This window comes from Centropristis striata, chromosome 23 (assembly GCF_030273125.1).
Source record: "Centropristis striata isolate RG_2023a ecotype Rhode Island chromosome 23, C.striata_1.0, whole genome shotgun sequence".
In the NCBI taxonomy this organism is placed as follows: domain Eukaryota; kingdom Metazoa; phylum Chordata; class Actinopteri; order Perciformes; family Serranidae; genus Centropristis; species Centropristis striata.
In genome coordinates, this window is record NC_081539.1 from 6,374,254 (window position 1) to 6,397,593 (window position 23,340).

The 23,340-nt window shown below is 37.7% G+C and overlaps 1 protein-coding gene across 1 annotated transcript; it reads left to right on the plus strand.

The window, feature by feature from the left end:
- The first annotated feature begins 5,317 nt into the window (after positions 1 to 5,317).
- msl2b (MSL complex subunit 2b) lies at positions 5,318 to 15,494 on the plus strand. The gene is given in 5 exon segments (XM_059327201.1): positions 5,318 to 6,543; positions 6,625 to 6,805; positions 9,274 to 9,958; positions 9,960 to 10,638; positions 12,717 to 15,494. Coding segments are annotated over 5 exon segments (1,911 nt in total). The 5' UTR covers positions 5,318 to 6,480; the 3' UTR covers positions 13,020 to 15,494.
- The last annotated feature ends 7,846 nt before the right edge of the window (positions 15,495 to 23,340 follow it).

The window sequence follows — 23,340 nt, forward strand, 5'->3', positions numbered from 1 at the left end:
TGTTTAGAAGCATTTGAGGAAGCTATTAAAGTGTCACAGCACTCTTTAAATGTACGTTTTTGTTATAACTTTTAAAATTTTTATCCTCTGCTGTTATGAGAAAAATCTCTATTATCGTTGCTTTTATTCGCCCTGACATCACATTATCTTATATATATATATATATATATATATATATATATATAAAATGACCAAAAAAAGACACTAAAAGACCAAAAAAAGACACTAAATTACTTTAAAAAAAAAGACACAAAATGACCAAAAAATATACTGAATTACCAAAAAAGACACAAAATGACCAAAAAAAGACACAAAATGACAAAAAAAAGACACAAAATGACTGAAAAAACACTAAATTACTTTGAAAAGACACAAAACGACCAAAAAAAAGACACAAAATGACTAAAAAAAAGACACAAAATTACAAAAAAGACACAAAATGACCCAATATATTTATTTATTTATTTTTTCCACCACTCATTCCCATGCACTCTGGAAATACATGCTTTAATAGCATTTTTGATTGACTGGAGAAAATAATTTTAAAAATGTGTAACAAATTTAATGAGCTGTCTGATCATTTAACTGAGTAGCTTCAAAGACTTTATTTCAACGATAAAAAGACCTGTAATTAATTAACTACAGCTCATTTAGACGAAACAAGATTAGTTTGACCTTTAAAAAAAACCCTAAACTTTCACTGCAACTAATGGTTATTTTCATTATTGATTACTGATAACCCTTGATTAATCATTGTTCTAAGCCCATGTGATGTCTTAAGACCCAAACCTATAGAATTTACTGTCAAATTGATAGAAAATTAGCAAATACTCAAGTTGATAATTGCTTAATTGACTAATTGAATGGAATGAATATGAAAACAGCATATAGTTGATAATGTGAGTTATTTTTAACCTCAACAGAAGCCTCAAAGTGGAAAGTCCCTGCTGGCTCAGCAGCTTTAAGTCTTCATGTTGACACGCAAAGATGAAAGATAAAAAGAACAAAAAAGAGGAAGCAGAAAGCGGGCGAGGCAGAGGAGCCGATTGATAATATCTGTGTTACAACATACAAGTGTTCACTTGTTCCTATCAGATTGTCTTTGCGCGGGTGTTGGTTTGTTGCTATTTTGACAGATAAACAGAAATGACCAAAGATGAGTCCTCTCTTCTCCTTTTACCCCTTTCTTGGTTTATGCTTTGTGACAGCTCCCCACCACGTCTTCGTCCCTGAACTGCACACTGTTGTTATTGGTAAACAGAACTGTTGCTATGACTATAGGCGATGAGTCTTAAACTCAAATTACCTGGGGGCCGCTGGAGGCAGTATCAAAATGACCAAAAAAAGACACAAAATGACTTAAAAAAGACACAAAATTACAAAAAAAAGGCACAAAATTACCAAAAAAGACAAAAAAATTACAAAAAAAGACACTAAATGACTGAAATAACACTAAATTACTTTAAAAAAGACGCAAAATTATTTTAAAAAGACACAAAATGACACAAAAATGACACAAAATTACCAAAAAGACAAAATTATTAAAAAAGACACAAAATTACAAAAAAGACCCAGAATTACCAAAAAAGGCACAAAATTATTTTAAAAAGACACAAAATGACTGAAAAAAACACTCCCTAATTAAAGGGACCTTCCACACACAACACGGTAAAGTGCCATTCATATAAAACTCACATTAAACTTTCATATCAAGGTGGGGGCCACAAAGTATCGTCACGAGTGCCGCAATTGGCCTGCAGGCCGCGAGTTTGAGACCCATGCTGTAGACCATGTCCTCTGCCATATTTTACAAATTTGGGTTTTTTTTGTGACATGATGATGAGTTTACAGTCTGTCTATACACTTATGCATCAGACATGATGAGTTTTTGAGGCTGATCTGAAATGATTCACAGCTTTAAGGCAAAACTTAAATAATTACATTAAACCACTAGACATGAGTCAGCAAACTGAGGCTCCAGAGCCTCATGTGGCTCCTCAGGCCATTTGTCATGGCTGTGACAACAAAATGATACAAAATGAAACTGTTATTTCTTTACATTGTAATGGTCATTTATCATAAGTGTAGGCCCACAGCAATGCGTATTCTTCAGTTGTAAAAATGTGTCACTTATATGGGTCAGTGACAAATAAGGGTTGACAAGATGTCAAATGGTGTAACCACAAAAGAATTAAAAATATTAAACTTTTTCCAGCTACAGTGTATTTAAGTGGGCTTATACATTTAATTACTTAATTAAAAAAACAAACATATTTCCGAGTATTTCTACATTTACACATTTAATCAATATTAAGCAGAATATATTCTTAAAACAACCATTTTTTTCCTAAAGTTTTGACAAATTATGTCCAATTTGTTATATACTATAATGTTGCAATGTAAACGTGGATTGTATTTTTTTCTCATTTTGGTTCACTTTTGTTTTCCTGTATATAGATATAGATATCAGATTTTTATGAAAAAAGAAAAATACTGGGTACAAAAACTGACAATGGATTAGATCACGTCATTGACCCATATATAACATTAAACAATTTTTATTTTATATTGTAGTCAACTAAAATACTTATGAAAGCCTACGGCCCGGTGCCTTAAACTCTAAATATTGGCAACTTCAAGTCTACTTTTGAGTTGCTGCATTCTGACAAAATCATATGAAGAAATGCTCATTATGAGCTGTTAGTGATGCTGGTGCTGATTTAGACTTTTTTTATCTTCTGTTTTATCTTCATTGTAAGGCTGAAAATAAGGTTTGTGGCTCCATTACGACATTTTTTTCTCTTTTTTTTTTTTTTAGCCCACAGTGGCTCTTTAGTCAGTAAAGGTTGCCGACTCCTGCACTAGACTGTTATGTAAAGTAATACAATGCAAAAAAAAGGTCCATAATTTAACAGTAAAGACGTATCATTTTGCAATTTGTTTAATCATCAGAAAAATGTACAGGGTTTGGTTAGTGAAATTATAAAAATTTTGATTCATAAGAACAGTATTTATGAACTCCTGGTTACTAAAAACAACAGCAAACTATGCAAGCTCCAATTAGTAATTACAAATAATAAACCTTTTTATTTTGTTGTTGACATTTTGACACCTCGTTACAGATTTCAGAGTGAATATCTGAATTCTATTTTTTTAATGCATTATGACTATTTCAATAAGCATTTCTGACATGTTGATGTCACAAATACAGCAAAATTACACAAATATACAAATTATAATCAAAGAAGTCTAGCTGCAAGTAACATTTGCAACAATAACTACAGTTGGTTCCCCAACTGATTTCATTTTTTTTTTTTATTTTACTGAATGAAGAAGCTTTGTTTCTTTTTTTTTCCAGTGTGGTTTGAAAGAGAGTTGTGAAACTAACTAACTCTGATGCAATATTTTCTCTTTCTGTTCCAGAGAAAATCTCTAAACTTAGAACTCATTGACTCATAAGAACTTAACAGCACTTACTGGTTAACAGAATTAAACGGTGACCCCTGACTGATACCGAATAAGTCATCATTTACAGTGAAAACATTGAGGAATTTCAAATGTATTACACATTAGATTCCTGAATGAGTGGGCACTAGTGTTTCTAAATTTGTAGTTGCTGTGAATGAACACAAGTGCGTAGTTAAACTGTGACTTAAAATGACTTTACAATAATTTCAACAGTCATTTTAAACATGAAATAAAATGACAAATGTATTTAACCAAGAAAATGACACACGGGGAGCATGAATTTACAACGTAGATGTCCAATTTTATTGGTGCTTCTCTATTTTGTCATTCATTTATGTTTTTGTTTTGTCCTGTAGTACTTTAAAACAATAACTTTTAATAATAATACAATAAAATAATAATTTTTAAAAATCCATGTCAGTTGTGAGTTGGCACATGAAGTGATTTCTTTACAACCATTTAAATTTATAAATCTACAATTTAGCATAACCTGGGAAGATTTATTTAAAAAAAATAATAATTTTGCACTCAAAGTAAAAACTCTATACATTAATTAAAAATGTGCCAATTTATGTGCCAACGATTGCTGTCATTATCAAGTAATATAATTATTTTATATGAATATGACTGATGCCAGAAATGAGTGAAAATGACAAATTCCTAAGGCACAAAGTATCTAATTGCTTGTTTTTGTCCCATCAAATATTTATTTTTCTGTCACATTATTGGTCAAAGAAAACCATAAAACTCTGACATTTAGTGATGCCAGATGAATCCCCATGGAGCCTTGAAGCTTTTCATCCAATTGGTTCAAAAAAGGTTAATTTCTTGAGGCTTCATGTGCCTCCTGCTGGTCAAAACCTTTATTGTCATTTCAGCTATTTGTGATTGCCTCTTGTCTGTCTGCAACAGTGTCAGCATGGGAATAATCACTGCAAAGAACAATTTAATTTGATTTTATGTGGTACATTCATTGAATCTGTTTTTGTTTAATTGATGGGTAATGGTAAAAGTATATTAATGTAAAATAAAAAAACGTGTCAGTATGATTTCAATCAATGTTTGAATAAATCCAATAGGACATGAGATGTTTATGTTAAAACTGTTGCAGTGTTTTCCAAAGATTGGACAGTGATTGTGCTTATGAATACTGTTGTGATGGTGGTGATGATGATGATGATGATGATGATGACTTTATCCATTTTTATGAAGAAAGAATATTTTTGAGATCCATTGCTTTTTATATACGTTCGTATATCAAACCAACCTGACGCCAACAGTCAAATCATTCCCTGAACCAGCGAGGCTTCAAACGTCATCAATGACGTCACTCGCCCTTAAAGAAAGAAGCCTCAATACGAGCTTCATAAAAGAAAAAATTGTGATGTGAAATAAAGTTAAAATAAATAAATAAATAAATAAAAGACTTCCTGGATTTCTCGACACACGCTCCGAAGCTTCGGCAGTCCATCCCATCACTACTGACATTCAACATTCCTGACTAATCAATTATCTATACATTATATTTAATATATATTACAGAAAATAGTTGCTTAATTTTGTCAATTTACTTTTTATTAACAAAAAAACAAAGGTTTTCGACATATTAGTATTATAGTTATTTGAAAGTGATTATTTGTATTATTTTTTTACTGATAAATGATAAATAAAACGTATTATTTATATAATTTTCAGACTTTGCTGTGTAAAATAGTTCCCACCATGGATGTCCGTCATGTCCAGTCCATTGTTGTTTTCAAATTAACCGCGTCTTCTTTTTCTCGTTCTCGTTCTCGCGAGATCTGAGCAACAGCGCCCCCTTGTTTGTGTGTGGAGAGCGACGGGAGGTATATGAGGGATACTCCGCGGCTAATGGTAGCAAGGTACACAACAAATAGGGATTTAATTCACTTTCTGTCTTCGCCGACACTCTGGGTGTCCACAAAAAGCTGCGGGAGGACATTATAACACGGTTTAAACATCTCCGCTTCCCCGCTACACCGTCACCGAGGCGGGCAGCGACACCGATAGACTCCCTCTAATCCGGAGCAGAGGCGGAGCGGCCTGCTGCTGTAGCCGGCTCCCGGTGCAGCTCAGGCGGCCACCACTGTCACCAGAGCCCGCTGCTTCCGCTTGTTTATTTCTCTCTCCACCAGCGGCAACGTCGGAGATTTTAAATGATTTTTTTCCTTTAATAACCACAACCCCTCCATCACCTGCTGCCGACGCGCTGCTGTGGTTATTTGTCGCCCAGGAGTTTGGAGCCGCCTCGAACAATAACAAGCATAAGGAGGCTGCTGGGGCTGCACAGCCTGGCGGAGCAGGAGCCTCGGAAGCCTCGGTGTGTCACATAATAAATGCATTGTGTGGTGCCAGCTCTGCACCGACGTGAAGACCCGGGACGAGCATGCATGTGGACTATGGATTTATCGGGGGGGAACCACTGCAAACCGGAGCACTTTGTCGCGAAAGCCCCCGTGTGAAGAAGTGAATTTGGGAGCTTCTGCTGCTCGATAACCAGCTGTAAGTCACGTTAAAAGGCCATCTGACGGAGGAAAGAGCGCCACACGATGCTTTGTCTTACCACAACTCACGGACTGTGTGGAAACAAGCCTTGGATGAATTTAAATGCATGCTCGGCCTGCCTGTGAATGCACTTATTATAATATTCACCATTAAAGGCAAGCAGTACTTTTAGAGCTTGGGCATCACATTAAGATAAGATACTTTATCGTCCTTGGAAGGAAATCTGTCTTGGACTCCAATGCTGTCATATAAAGCTGCTTTACAGTAATAACAGAACAGGTACTGACAATACACACACATAGGCCACAGGCCACATTTAACATACACACAGGATACAAGAAACAGTGCAATGCACACATACACACGCACCCATTGGGGATGGATTGGATGTGACTTCTTGGGATGAGTAACCTGGATTGCTCCCTGCGCAGACTGCTCTATATGTGGGATTTACCGACGGGGAACTGACGCCGTTTATATCCATCTATGCTCTCTTCAAAGCCGCCAGACTCCATTGACAAAAACAGTCATTTTACCGCACAGAACACGGTAACTGCTGCTGGTCCAGCGCTGCCCCCATCGGTCACTTTGTTTGTGTTGTGACTTTTATTATTATTAATACATCTGAAGGGACCGGACCGGACCGGAGCCCCGGGACAGGCAGCTGAGATGAACCCGGTGAATGCGACCTCTCTCTACGTGTCCGCTAGCCGGTCGGTGCTGCAGTGCGACCCCCGAGACCCCCGGGCCCTGGCGGAGCTCTGCAAGCTGCTGCCGTTTTTCCGCCAGTCCCTGTCCTGCCTGGTCTGTGGTAGGTGTCTGTTGTATTTTTTATTATTTTATTTGCATGCAATTATGTAATTATTAGGGTGTTTTTATGGAGAGGTTTTCGGTAACGTGCGTTGTTGTCAGCTGTGCTCGCGGTGGGAGCGAACCTTTAAATATTGCTGCTTTCAGGGACGGTCGGAAATATCTGAATCTGTGCAGCTATTGAGCCAAGAGAGGTGGGAAGTAAACAAGTTATCGTCACCCTGTTAAAATAAAAGTGTAACATATGACATTTATTGATCGTTTCACTCAAAAAGGATGTAACAAAGGATGGCTATTGGCATAGTAATAACACTGTGTGTAAATTATGTAATTTAAGAGAAATAAAATGTGACTTAGGCAGTTTTTTTGAACATGCCTTTGTGACTTAAGCAAGATATGATAACTCTTTTTTTTTAAGGTGTCTACATAAGAGTCACACAAGCCTGTCAGAAACATGACATGACAAGTATCATGAGCATTAATGTTACTTCAAAGTGTCATTAATGTTCATGACACATCCCATGTCATGTTTACGACACGCTCATGTCACATGATCTGATCAACTGAGGATGGAGGTGATTTTACCATAGGTGGCCGGCATCATGAGGAGATGATTTAGGCAAAAAAACAATTTTGACAAATAATGACTTAGGCCATTATTTTAACAGTGTGACGATTTAGTAGTTATGGTTATTAGTTATGGTAACTTAATATTCACCATGTAAACACAATAATATTTACATTTTATAGTGCTATAATTGTGTATTTTACTGAAGTATATGATTGTGTAAAATACTACTGTGGGGTCATATAAAAAATATATTTTGTTAATAGAGCATAGAGCTTTTATTTGTGAAAATCAAGGTTAAATAACGTCACCACAATTTTAGATTAAAGAACTAACCCTGACAAAATACTAAATTAAAAATATATAATAAAAGATATTGAAAATAGGAAATAAAACCTGGAAGCAACCCAGGGGTAACATTGATATGTTTATTATTTTTAAAGATTGGTGCTGAGGAGTGATGGAAAATGTGTTGCTCAATATTATGTTGTAAATAATAATTAAGGTAGTATTAAGAAGAAAGTTTGTATAAACAGAACCATTTTTTAAAAAAGTCATTAGGGAAAATTAAGGTTAAAAAAAATGAGAAAAACAAAAACTGAATTAAAAACAGATTGTAGAAAGAAAAAATAAATTTGAACTTGTATAAAAAAAAACCCTCAGGTAATAAGCGTTTACTTAAAAAAACAAACGGTTTTGAAAAGTTACAGAAAACATGTCGCTCAAAATATTTCCGTTCTAGATTAATTGACTAATTGAACTGCCAGTTACTATGTCTACTACTATGACATCCACTCAAACAAGCTGCAACATTAAAATGCAAAAATTCGTGCCAAGTAGTGTTTATTAAATGAAAGCCCCGTTTCCGAAGTGCAAGTGAACGCATCATGGTTCTCAGATACACCCCTCATGACACACCCCCCTCTGTGTGCTGTTTGGCAGCATCGGGGCGTTTCTCTGTTTATCGTGTTGAATAACAGTCCTGCCACATACTGGATATTATGCACCTAATCTCTTTCACACCATCCTCTCCCCCCAAACACACAACACAGTAAAAAAATATGCACAAAAATAAAAAAGTGTATTATTTTGCAGCGTTTATGCAAAACGTTTTGCAACTGTACAAGATAAAACGGGCTGTAATCCAAGCAAAGGTATCTGCGGTGAGTCTGCTTGTGTCAGGTTGTAAATAAACCTCACATTTGATTTATTTTGGTGGCATATTTAATGCACGGGTTTTCACTGCTCATAAATAATGCAGCAGCTCTCCCATTGTGAGCGGATATATGGGGAATATCTCCTGAGGTAAAGGAGATATTTGTTTTGCTGTGATTGCAACAGCACCTTTATTGCACTCACCGATAACCTTCTGCCACTGTATAAATAATAAATTCATATAAAGCAGTCCATGCATGGTGTTAAATATAGATTTTTCTCGCAGTTACGTGGGTCTTAACAGACAGGCACTGCAGTGTGTGTAAGGCTGGTTGTTTCTCATGAATGGACCTTCATCCTTTTTCCGCCCCTATCTGCAGCTGCACTCCTTAGCGACCAGCGTTGCGAAGGAAGCTCCTCTGAAAGAGCGGTTGTCATCCAGTCTGGCAGGTTGCCAGGCTCCGCTCAGGTTTACAAATACACATCAGTTTAGGAAGCTATACAAGCACAGCAAATTAGGAAGCAAAGGTTTCTAAATCCCAAACATTCTTTAGCTGCACAGGTCATAATTTAACAGCTCACGGGTTCGTTTACTTATTAGTCGGTTAGATAAGAATTATCTTGATGTGGAGCTGTGTGGCTTTTATCCGCTTCCTGTGAATTAATCATCAGTGTGAGCTGTTCCACACTGTTCCTGTGAAATGTGTGAAATGTTTTCTACATTCACGGTCTCTCCTTGTCTTCAGGTAACCTGCTGCAGGACCCCATCGCTCCCACCGACTCATCATGTCAGCATTACGTTTGTCGAGGCTGTAAGGGCCAGAGGATGCAGCTGAAGCCTTCCTGTAGTTGGTGTAAGGACTATTCCCGCTTTGAGGAAAACAGGCAGCTCTCCTTGCTTGTCCACTGTTACAGGAAGCTCTGTCTCTACATCACACAGTCTCCGCTAGCGCCGCACATAGCCAGCGCCGCCAGCGACTCGCCAGACCTCCAGGCCATCCTCAACGAGGGCCTGACGCTGGCCGAGAGCGAGCCGGAGGCGGAGGACGTTTCAGACTCATTCGGCCTGTCGCAGACGGCCTCCACCTCCAGTTTAGTCCAGCAGGACGAAGCTCCGCCGGCGAAGGAGCTGAAGGTGGAGGAGCCGAGCCCCGTCAGCGTGAACGGGCTGCACGATTGTAACGGCCTGGTCGGCTCGGACACGCTGCAACCAATCACCATAGAAACGGGTGGAGGCGTCGCCAAGCAGGAGAGCTTCTCGGAGGAGATCCCGGTGTGTGTGAGCGTCACGGGGAGCGGGGAGGCGGGGCTTTGTGACATCAGCAGTTTCGGGGACGACCTGAAACACGGCGGGGGCTCGTTGTTGCTGAGTGTTGAGGAGGTGCTCAGGACTCTGGAGACGGACTCTGACCCCGACCCCCAGCCGGGCGCCCCCCCCCTCCGTACCTCAGTCCAGCCTCAACGGGCCCCACTGTCCACCCGACTCCCCCCGCCTCCTCCCCTCCCTCCCACGAGGAAACAGCCCCCGCCCCCTTCAGCCTCACCCGCAGCCCTCGCTGCAGCCCCCCCCTCAGCCCTCCACGGTCGTCCCCCACGTCCCCCCTCGCTACCACCGCAAGCGCTCTCGCTCAGAAAGTGACCGAGAGAAGGTGCAGCCCCTCCCTATCTCCACCCTCCTACGAGGGCCCTCCCTCGGTGCCAACAGCTCCCCCCACCACCCAAACCCCGGGGCCACCACCAAACAGGAGCCTAAGTTCCCTGCAGCCACGCCTCACCCACACCTGGCCCCGGTGCCCAACGGGGGGCCCCCCAAGGTGGGCAAGACTGTGCTCGTCTCCAACAAGGCGCTGAAAAAGACTGTGGAGCACCACGGGGGCCCCAAGAAGGCTTACACCAAGGCCAGACAAGGGACCCCCAAGCCCCGCACACAACCCCGTGACAGAGTCCCCCCCCACCCCCACACCCACCCCCTGACTCACCCGCCCAGCCCCTCCAAGCCGCTGTATAAGAAGCCCGTGGAGAAGAAGGGCTGCAAGTGTGGCCGAGCCACGCAGAACCCCTCGGTGTTGACCTGCAGGGGGCAGCGCTGCCCCTGCTACTCCAACCGCAAGGTGAGCACATCGCTGACGCGGCCCCCAGCCTCTTTAATTACAGCTCACACACACACACACACACACACACACACACACACACACACACACACACACACTGTGCTGTGGAGCTGCTGTTGCTGCCAGAACCACTAATGTTTGGAAATACATCTGTCTTAATGACAAGCAGCTCAAAGTGAATCTCCACCTGGGGGCTCATTACATTTAACTGATTGCTTGTGTTTGTTTACATTGCACAATAGTTTTATGGCTAATTTGTTTCTGTGGGAGTCTTGCAGGGGGATGAATTATTGTTGACACGATGATAAAGAGCTCTAGTTGTTGTGTCTCTGAACTACTGAAAACCACAGGAACTTTTCATGGGGATTTTCTAAATCCTAAATGTAGCGGCTTGGTACTCTCTCTGGGGACCATCTCATTTGGCATCCAGCCGTTTATTTCGGATACTGGTACAGGAATTATTGTACAGTCAGTCATGATACATGCACATCTGGAAAATATAAAATGAAAAGACAGTGCAGGTTAGCTAACTTGTGGCACTAGACATTTTGTAGACAAAAAGAAAAGAAAAACACTGTCAACTTTTTTCGAAAAAGGACGGGCTCAACCGTAAGGGAGCTATATGTTAAAAAACACAACTTAAACCACCCCTTTGTAGTGAAAATAAAGTAATTAATATGTAAAAATGAAGGAGCTCATAGCTCGTGAACCTACCAGGGAGCCACCAAGGTCCGACTGTTGCTGCACGACCCTAAACCACAGGGGTGCTGCGTTCAATTACTATGGGACAAACAAGTTTGTGTGTTGAAAGATGAGTTTTTATATGGAAAGTGGAATCAAATTTCTTATTAACTCCATTACATAAGCACCCCTCTATGTGCAACCTTTTGGGATTTATTTCACACAAAACAAGTGACTAACTTACTGCAGCCTGGTTTACATCCAAACGTATAAACATTTTAACCAGAATTTGAGAAGAATCTGCAGAAGGAAAATGCAGACAGATGCTTGTTTCCATCCACTACTGTTGTTATGCAATGATAACCAGTTGGTTCATGAGAGAAGCAGCAGGTGGCGCCAATTCTCCTGAGCTGAAGTAATTAAAAGAGAACCAGTTGAACCTTAAAACAATGTAGACCTCTCAATGAAAATAGGACATTTCTGTTTATTTCATGTTTAATGTGAGGGAGGCTTTTATCACCTCTGTGTGGAGTGATGTTTTAATCAGAGCAGCAGCTTCAGCACATCAGTTCATCATTTATATGTTAATCCTGTTTCCATTGCACTTAGTCACATTTTGCTGCAGCTTATAATTAATGGTGAAATCTGCTCTCCAGTAGCTGATTAAGGCATTTTGTGGTTGATGAAAGTTTTGCAGCAGTATTCTCATATCTAGAACTACAGAGGTAAGAGAATGAGAAGTAAAATTAGCGGTGAAACTAACTTTGTATGGTGTTTTTGTAGGATTTGAACCTTTTAATCTCTGACTGGATCTTTCAACCATTTCACACAGTCTTCACCAGCAGATGTAGTCTGTTGATCTTTCATGGGAATGAACAGGTGCATCTCAATACATTAGAATATGAAGAAAAGTATATTTCCAGTAGTTCAAGTCAAACAGCCCCAACCAAGTATTGAGTCATATAGATGGACATACTTTAAGAGGTCAACATTTCTATATTAAACATACTTTTTAAAATTTGTCTTTTGTAATATTTAATTTTTTTTGAGACACTGAATTTTAGGTCTTCATTAAATGTAAGCCATAATCATTATAATTAGAATAAATTAAATAAGTTAGGACATGAAATGTTTCATTCTGTGTGTAATGGATTTATATAATGTGTTATTTCCACTTTTTGGATTGAAATACTGACATAAATCCATTTTCTATGTTATTCAAATTTATTGAGATGCACCTGTGGAAGTAATTTTTTGAACAACTCTTCTGTTTAATTGAAAGTCCACAGTTCATTCTCGACCTTTGAAACAGTTGTTAAAGAAACTTTTTGTGTTAATTTTTTGTTTGTTGTAATCATTTATTAAATCACGTTATTGATTATTGTTGTTGTTTCCAGGCGTGTCTGGACTGTATCTGCCGCGGCTGCCAGAACTCCTACATGGCCAACGGAGAGAAGAAGCTGGAGGCGTTCGCCGTGCCGGAGAAAGCTCTGGAACAGACTCGCCTCACGCTGGGCATCAACCTCACCAGTATCGCCGCGGCGGCGCTCCGAAGCCCGGCAACCAGCTCCCCCGGCAACACCCTGCTCAACGTCACCACGGCCACCGGGGCGCCCGTCACCGCCACCTTCTTATCGGGGGCGGGGCACGGGGACAACCGGGGCTTCGAGGATTCACTGGAGATGCGGTTTGACTGCTGAGGCCCCCCCCCTCCCCCTCCCCCAACCCGTTCCTCCGGTCGGTCGCTACGCACATTCCCCCGCCCCGCCAGCTGGGCGTTATCCATCCGGGCGTGCCAGGGAGCGGCGGTGGCGGAGCCAGAACAAGGCAGCTACAGTGACAGGCGATAGCGAGGGTCACCAGCTGACGCCTCCGTCCGTCGCCCGAAACTGCACCATGCTTGTGGTCTTGCATACAGAAACAGAGTGAAAGAGAAGAAGAAGAAGAAGAAGAAGAAGAAGAAGAGGAGATGTAGCGTTACTGTATGTGCAGAGATTTGTTTCAGTGCGGATAGAGTTTCTTTTTGTTTTCTTCTCTACTATGGGTAATGTGTAGAGCATGTCGTGTAGCTACGTCGGGGGCGTCGACCACGGTCGCACGCCGCTCTGTGTGTGTGTGTGTGTGTGTGTGTGTGTATGTGTGTGCGCGAGCATGCGAGTGTGTATGTGTGAGGGGAAGAGTTTGGTTTGGAGATGAAACTTTTATTAGCAGGAATGGAGACATTATCATCATCATCATCATCAGAGACTGACGGTGTAATTTATATAAAAGAAAGAACTTTTTGTACATGGACGTATCAGTTTCCATTTAAGAGGACATTTTATGATATATTTTATAAGTTACATTAAAAACCAATGGAAGACGGTGCAGGGGAAGAGACCTGCATTCAACCAGAATATTTTCACACAGGTAAACAAAAAAACAACAACAAAGGTAGATTGTATTTTGTCAATTCTGCTCGAGCGCTGAAGAACAATAACAACCTGAACATAACGACTATAAACACAATACAGTAATAAGGTTTTTTGCTACAAAGACCACATCTATAATACATTATAAATAGACTTAGAATGAATGCACTGTGTAATTATCCTTTTAAGCAATTAAGCACTTAAAAATATTCCTAATGCTTTATAAACATCCAGTCAGTTTACATTTCCTTTGTCTGACCTGTGAAGCTAGGAATTTAAATGTGAAAGTAAAAATTTTATTTTAATAAATATAGTATTGCATTTAACAATTTTTTTTAAATTCAGTTTTGACTCTTTGTATTTTTGTAAATTATTTTATTTATTTACATTTTTTCTTAACAAAATAATTATTTCTGTAAAAACAAACGTAACTATCCTAATGAATGGGTTAATTAGCCTACTAACGATATGATGACATGCTAATAAACAATGTAAACATCCATAAACTTGAATAATAAAAAATAATTCTAATTTGAAGAAATATCTTTTTTATTTCAGCTCATATGGATTCGGCCCATGGCCCGCCAGTTACATTTTAAAAATAATCCTGTCACATTATTATTATTATTATTATTATTATTATTATTTTATAATAACTGACATGGTCAAGTTTTAAAATAAGTCATAAATTCTTGTCGCTCACGGATGTTTTCTGCTAAGATCATAGTTTATTATAATCCTCATAGTTGCAATACATTGTAATCCTTTTATAATGCATTAAAATATCTATTATGATGCATTATAATCCTATTGTAATACATTATAAAGTGGTGTTATGGTAACACATTTTAAATATGTTTATGTCCGTGAGCGACCGGCAGTTATATTTTAAAGCTTGACCCTATAAGTCATAATCAAAAGCTTTATAATGTCATGATTATTGAATATTTATGAGTGCTTACAGCTATAATAATACAGTGCTATAAGTAGATATAAGTGTGATTATAATGCATTATATTTACGGGCTTTATCTTTCACTGCAAGAACAGAGATGTGACTTTAAAACCACCAGCCAAATGTAGGTTTCAGTTCAATCTGTTGAATGTTTAAACTCTGTGAGTCACTTTCAGACACCCAAACATACTAAAATATATTATATAAAACAGGTAAAATAGTGTATTTTGGAGTCAGCCAACCATTGTGGCTGGTGGAGGACAAAACTTGTGTCCCTGGTTTGATGTTTGATATGTTAAAAAGTTGCAAGTTAACCTGTTAAATCATTTGTATGTTCTTGTATTAAGCACTTTTCCCACTTTTCCACTTAAAAAGCTGATTTCTTGCTCGTGTTAAAAGCTCTGGTTGATTGCAGGCCCTGCACATTTTTATTCACAAGTTTCTTTTGGTGTCTGGAAGCTACACACATGCTGCTAAAAATACCACAAAGGACACAAGAAGGAGAGCAGCATCTGTTTTCCTCGTCCTTTGTTCTGTTTTTTTTTTTTTTTTTAATAAGTTGCGTTAACAACATTTGCAGTATTTATTGGACGTCTCCTAACATAGTGTTGGGTGTCGGTTTCGCCCACATCTGCCTGTCGAGTCTGTCGATCCAGTCTGGACTGTTTCTGTCTCAAGTTAAGTTGCTGTCTCCTTCTTAGTGTTAGTCTCCAAACGTTTTTTTTGTTCTCCCTCGGGGCATTTAAATACCTGTAATATAACTGTAACATATTTCCACAAAAAAGAAAGAAAATCAAAAACTTACAAAAAGTGTTGTGTGATTATTTTTTCCCTCCTCAAGCCTTATTACAGGGATGGGCAACTGGTGGCCCGGGGGCCGCATACGGCCCGCACCCTCACTTGAAGTGGCCCTCAGTACAACATGCATTTGAGCATGAAATCTTCAAAGTGCAGTGTAAAAATGCACAAAATTACTTCTTGCAATTAATGTTGGTCTGCTGTCTGCTGCACTGAAAAAAAGACATCACAGTAAGTGGTTATTTTTTATTTGCTTCAAACCTTTTGTATTCCTATTTATACTGTTATACACTGCAAATTATTTGGTTCTTGAGATAAAACAAACTTAGATTTAGAAGTGTTATGTAATTTATCTCGTTTTAAGAGTTCATTTCTTATTTTCAGTGTACAACATGCTTATTTCTAGATTTAATAATCTTAATTTAAGAAATCTTGTCAAGTGAAATTATCTGTAATTTCCCTCAGGTTTAGTGTTTTATCTTGTTTTTAGACACCCCTTTTTGCAGTGTACATGCATTTGAGCATGAAATATGTTAAGTTACTGCACTGTAAACATATTTAAAATTGCAGTTTCATCATATCTGGTTAAGTGCACGGTCCTATATGTGGCCCTGTGGTAGTGTCCATGCATTGTGGCCCCCTGCAGCATTTAAGTTGCCCATCCCTGCCTTATTATCTCCAGCAGCAGCAGGTGTTGTTGTGTTGTTCCTCAGACAGACAGCAGGGGGCAGCACCGGGCTTCATGTTGCAGATTTAATAATCACCACCAGGGGGAGAACGACCTGAAATGTCCATTCACTAATAACAAACAAGGGAAAGGCTGCTTTTATTCCATCCACCTTATGTAAGTATCACCTTTTTTCAAAACTTTTTTTGATACATTATTGATTTTACCCAAATAAATTGGTAAATTGAGCTTGTGTAATCATGATTTTACATTGTAAAAAGAGCTTTTAGAAGCTTATTTTGAAAGAATATTGTCTAAATTAAATGAAAGGCCTTTTAAGATCAGATTATGAGGATGCCAGGCTTTTACTCACTGGTCATTTTATGGATCTTCGAGGCAATTTTGCGGCTCACTTAGTATCTCTTTTTGCTCATTTTGCATCTCTGAGGTAATTTTGTGTCCCATTATGCTCATTTTGCGTCTCTTTGAGGCAATTTTGTGTCCCCTTGTGCTCATTTTGTGTCTCTTTTTGCTAATTTTGTATTTATTTTTGCTGATTTTGTCTCTTTGAGGTCATTTTGCATCTCTGAGGTCATTTTGTGTCCCTTTGTGCTCATTTTGTTTCCCTACGTGCTCATTTTGTGTCTCTTTGAGGTAATTTTGTGTGTCTTTGACGTCATCTTGTGTCTCTTTGTGCTGAGCTGCTTTGATTTTTGGCAGCTTTAAAACTTAAAACATGCTATACAACTCATCTCTAGTACATCATGCTTTATTCAGCAAGGGTTTTGTGTCTTCAGTGAGTCAGATTTCTGTTTTCCCTTCATGCAACTGTTGATAAGTGATTGAAAACATTACCAAACCTTTAAATAATTATTCTATAACACAGTGTTCTTGCTAGAGGATACAGAAAAGTAGAAATAACCACAATAACATGCTCCATATCCGTAAGCTCCATATTTTGGTCATGTTTTTGATTACTGGTGATCCATATGTGCATGGATAGACTATTAGATAATGGGCACAAATATGAAAAAAGCCTCACCATCTTTTGTTAATAAGACCAAGACAGATTAAGTGATGCTCTTTGTTTTTGATATTTCTTAGTCAACACACATCTCTGTGGTTTTGTGTCTTTTTGTGTTATTTTTTTGCATGGTTACATTGTGTCTGTTTGTGGAAAAGTTTGTGAGTCCTTATTTTGTCTCTGTGGTCATTTGAGTGCATGTTTTGTTTTGTTTCTCTGATAGTTTTGCAGTTTATTTACGTCTGTGGTATCTTTTGCATGGCTGTTTAGTGTGTAGATGTATTTGTTTAACTTTTTAAACTGTGTTTTATTGTTATTTGTGTCTTTAGTTTATTTGTGTATCTGATAATTTAGTGCACGCTTATTTTGTCTCTGAGTGGTCATTTTGACTCTGGTTATTTTGTGTGTTGTGGTCACGTCTCTTTGAGGTAACTTTCTGACTCTTTGAGGTAATTTTGTGTCTTTTGTGGTCATTTTGTGTCTTTTGAGGTCATTTTGTGTCTCCTTGAGGTCATTTTGTTTCTCTTTGTGGTCATTTTTTATCTCTTTGAGGTCATTTTGTGTCTCTTTTTGTTCATTTTTTAAAATCTCTTTTAGGTCATTGTGTGTCTTTGAGATAATTTTGTGTCTCTTTGTAGTTATTTAGTCTTTTTGTGGTTTTATTGTGACTTTTGGTGGTTGTTTTGTGTCTCTTTGAGGTAATTTTGTGTCTCTTTATGGTCATTTTTATGTCTTTGTGGTCATTTTGTGTTTCTTTGTAGTCATTTAGTCTTTTTGTGGTTTTATTGTGACTTTTGGTGGTTGTTTTGTGTCTCTTTGTGGTCACTTTGACTCTGTGGTTGTTTTTTGTCTTGTGGTCATGTTTCTTTGAGGTCATTTTGTGTCTCTGTTGATGTTTTTGTGTCTGAACTAGTTGAAGTTGAGTCTCTGTGGCCTTGTGATCAGGTATCTTTGAGGTCTTTTTCTGTCTGTGGTTGTTTTGTGTTTCATTGTGGTCAACGTGTGTCTCTTTGTGGTTGTATTGTGACTTCTGGTGATTGCTTTGTGTCTCTTTGTGGTTATTTTGACTCCTTTTGAGGTTATTTTTGCCCCTTTTTAATATTTTGTGTCTTTTGTCTTGCTGCAGTTGCTTTGAATCTCTTTGTAGTTTTAGGTTTGTCTTTTCCTCGTTGCTGCGTGTCTCTTTAAGTGACATTTTGCAGGTGACGGTCAGGAGGGAACCTGTCTGACTCTTTGGGCATTTTTGGCCTTTGCAGAGTGTCCCGGTTCAGTAATCCATCCTTGCATATGCAGTGTGACTATTTCATGAACTGTAAGTAAGAAAACTGGAAACAACCTCAGACACCCTGATGAATGCAAGATGTTTGGTAAATAATAAGACTCACAAATTCCTTTTACAGTGTCTTTATTTCACATATTTACAGACAAAACCACCTGTTATTTACATTCACATCTAGTTTTGGTCCATCTGGTAAACAATACACATTTTGTATAATTGTCTATAACCTCATTAGTGTTCAGTTGTTGGGTTTTTCTCAGTTGTTCGAGGTCCAGCTGACAAAGAAGACTTCACATGGAGGCCACATACTGTCAGGTACTGACTGCTTTTAAACACCTGTTTCAGGTTATTGTTTCACTTATCAGGTGTAAAAGGGAAAACAAACAGTTCTGTTAACATCCATCTCACAATTAGTCTTTTTAAAACTACAGTTATGTCAGTGCATTCATGTCAAGGAGCACAAATCATGTTCATTCATATTAAAGGCACACTGTGCAGGAATCGCTGTTCATTGTTTGTAAACAGAACGTTTAACCCATAAGAACCAATGGTGACACGCATGTAACAAACACTTTAAATCTTCTATAATCTCCCATATTCAGCTTTATACTTCACCTTAACTCATTTAGTCCCTTAGCAAGACAAGAAGGGACTTCTCCAACATGTGGCTGTGACTGGAAACAGAAATGTGAAAAAGTAGCTAATTTCAAAAAGCGTATTTTTTGTTACGAGGCTAAGTTTAAACTCATTTAACAATTCTAATCTGTTAATGTCCTGTATTGCATTTAACCTGTTTGACCATATTTCCTGAACAAATTAATATAAAACAAGTAACAAAAATATCGCTGTGACGTATACGTCACACCAGGCTTTTAATCTAAAAATTGAAAACCTGATGTGACGTATTTGTCACAATAACAAAAATGGCAATAGGCCACTAAATTATTTTTGCTGTTTAAATTATTTTAAATTACTATATATACTCTGCTGTTCAATTTAAAGCACATTTGACCAAATATAAACTAATAAAATAATCCTAAAAATAATAATCCTATCCTATCCTGTCACAATTTTGATAAATGTTGTGGAGATGCAAAGAAAAAGGAAAATTTGTGTTTCTGTAAGCAGAAAAGGTGTCTAGTTTATTTATTTAAAATAAGAAATATCATAAACATAAATTCCATAAACGCCCAATGTAACATATATGTCACATCACAGATCTTTGACATTTAGGAGAAGTATTTTTTCTTATTTTAAACATTTAAATATCCCCCATAATTTTCGTTCAAGGATAAATATGTCTGGGTTCTTATGGGTTAAACTCGGCGTGAATGTTAAATCCCAGATTCACTCTTTTTCGTTTTGGCACAAGCTTTATACATTTTGCCTCAATATGTTTGAGTTCTTTGACGCTGTGTATTTTCATAGCTTCCTATGACGTCTCTGCAGGTAGACACACATTGTGGGTCATACGTGAAGACTGAGACGGAATACTTTTGTTTGAGTTTATACATCATTTTTTGTTTTTAATGAAATTCCTGCACAGTTTACCTTTAAAGCCCCATTTCATTTGGTCCTGGAGTTTACATTTCCCACTGTAATCTTTGTTTCAGTTTTGGTATCCCAAAAGTTTAAAGAAATTCTATACATTCATTGCAAAAACAAGACATTAAAAAAAAAGTTGTGATATTTACAGAAGTGCTACAGTAAGTGCTGCATTCATGTCACATTGGGGAAAAACGAGAACTTATATGGAACTCAGTGGATAACAATCTCTGTTTGTCTTTGATGAATCAGTGAATTTTAAGTTTGGAGGTTTATTCTTAAACTTTGAAATAGTAGTTTTTGAGATCTAAACTGGAGCTTTCAGCCACATTACCCAGAAATTAGAAATCAATACAACCTTAGTGCTTTTATTTTGAAGGCGACTAACGTATGTGCGTGCTTGCATAGGAACCTGCACAGAAATACGTTCCACAAAAAACACTGAGTTACATTCTTCAAAAACACTTATTGCTTTTTGCATAAAGTTAGTAAATTGCTGGTTTACTGCATAACATGCATGCTCTATATTGTTTTTTCACTATTTTTTACTGCTATATTTGAGTTACTCCACATTTACATATTCTTATCATAACATGTATTGTTACCAGTAGCAGCTCAAAATGCAAAAATGGTTCCATGTTTCTTTGCTTACATTTTTCACCGCCAACTTTTCAATAAGAAATAATAATGCGAGTAGATTTCCAGCCCTCCACCTTCGTACACGCCACTCTTCAAATCTTTTTTATGATATTTGGTCCACTTACATTTCTGCACTGTTAAAGAAACCAGACTAAATACAAAACAAATGTATAAAATTCACTCTGATTCGGACGAACCAAACAGATTTTGGTTGTGAAATCGACCTTATAAATCCACATTTAAAAAAAAAAAACCCTGAACTGCCCCTTTCTGTTGAGAATGTTTGTCAAACTACTATTTTCTACATCAAGACTAAAAGTTCCGGCTCAGTTGTTTTCACTGATTCGTCCAGCTCCCCTTCACTCAAATATATATGTTGTTGATCTGAGTTGATTTGTTGTGGTCATTAACCCTTTATCAGGCAAAGAACTATATTTGGTAACTTCAGGTCATATTTCGAGAAAAAAGTTGCAAATTTGCTAGATAAAAGTGGCAAATGTACAAGAAAAAAAAGTTGCAGATTTAAGAGATTTAAAGTGGCAAATCTGCACGAAAAAAGTTGCGGATTTACGAGAAAGAAAGTGGGAAAAAAAGCAACTTTTTCCCCCCAGATTCAACACTTTTTACAACAATTTTTTTCTCGTAGATTTGCCACTTTAATCTCGTAAACTTTTTTTACACATTCTTGCAGTATGTAATATCCTCCAATATTCTCTAGGGTTGAAATTTGGAATTTGCAAGTATTTCAATGAGTGCCCTATTAAGGGTTAAAGTGGTGAATGTGGCAGAAAAAAGTTGTTTTTTTCCCACTTTTTTCTCGTAAATGTGCGACTTTTTTCGCGCAGATTTGCCACTTTAAATCTCTTAAATCTGTGACTTTTTTTTTGTTGTTGTAGATTTGCCACTTTAATCTAGTAAATTTGCAACTTTTTTTCTTGAAATATTACCTGAAGTTACCCAATATAGTTATTTCCCTGATAAAGGGTTAAAAACAATAAAAAACAATCCCACATTTCTGCTGTTTTGGATGCATGATTGATTGCACATCTGCAGCCAATCCAACATGTCATGAACGCACCAAGAACACCAGCTGATTAGGAAACATTTAACGCTCCATTTGGAGAAACGGTCAGATGGACGAGCCAGCAGCAGCAGAAGAAGAAGAAGAAGAAGAAGAAGAAGAAGAAGGGGGAGACTGTGGCTCCACTGCCAACAAAAACACAACACAAAGCCTGATTTGTAGGGAGCAGTGCTGTAAAAACCTGTGAAGAACGAGGTGATGATGTTTCACCTTTTAATCTTTCAGCACGGCTTTCAACAAACTGTCTGAATAATATTAGCAGTAGCACTGAATTATCTCACAGAGGGGGAATTAAGACCACAAACAGGGTTCATTGAGAGCTCAGAGCCAGAATTTTATGGCTTAGTAAAAAAATAACAGCACAATATTTACATCTTTACACAAACACAACCAGATAATCACAAAGCTGAGAAGAGTTTTACACCAGGCCTGTCATGATAATTACTATATTGAATTATATTCTGGATTCAATATATCAACTTTTTTTGTTCTTTTTTCTGTTGTTTTAAGCAACGCTGCAGATGTTTGACAGGCAGTATGAATTGCCAAAAAAAAACCTATATTTCCCAAGCAGCCATTCCAGCTGTTTATATGTTATTTTCATAGTAAAATAATTTAATACATCTGGGGAGAGGAGCGCCTGGAATGCCCTGATTGGGCTGCTGCCCCCGCGACCCGGCCCCGGATAAGCGGACGAGAATGGATGGATGATTATCTCACAATGTTTGTTAACAGAGCCTTACAGTCTATTTATTTGTTTTGGTTGTAGTTTATTTATTAATTCTATTTATCTAGGATATTTTCATATTTATTTTCCAAATTTTAATTCCAATGTTTAATATGAGATTTAAAAATTAATTGTTTTGGAAAAGGATATACTTATTATGCTCTAATATTGTATAAAACTAAAATGACATCGATACAACGATACTATCATTTAACTTGATAGTTTCTGGGAAAATATATCGCCCTAAAAAAATGTGTTATCGTGACAGGCCTATTTTACACAAACAATTATTCGAAACAGTTTTTCAGGCATTTTCTATAAAAAAAAAATCAATAAGATGGAGCGCATGAAAGTGTGTTTTTAGTTAATCAAAGTTAACTGGTTGGTTGCAGGTCAAATTGACCCATTTCGAAGTTTAAAAATCTAAAAAAATATAGTTAAAAGTATTTTTTCGGGATGAAATTTCGGAATTTCACATATCTGCATGTTTATATTACATAGAAACTGTTCAATGGTCAATCTGACCCTGAACAGAAGAAATTACTTGTGTTAATTTATCAACTCACTCCATAAAATAAAACATTTTAAAATGTAAAATAACATTTTCAAAAACTTATTGTCATGTAAAAATATTGTGTTTTATATCTCGGTCTTTCCAATGTACATTAAAAAAAAGTTTTAATGTGCATTTTTTTATGAAAAACGAGTGAATTATCCTCATTGAACCTGATCTGTGAGAGGTAAAAAAACACCATTGCACTAAATATGATTGAGATGGTTAGTAAAGGAGTTAATCATGAAATATAAACAATGTTTATTGGTATTTATTTCGTTTTCGGACACTTTTGGATAATTGAACATGCCCCGGGTCAAACTGACCCACGAACATTATTGCT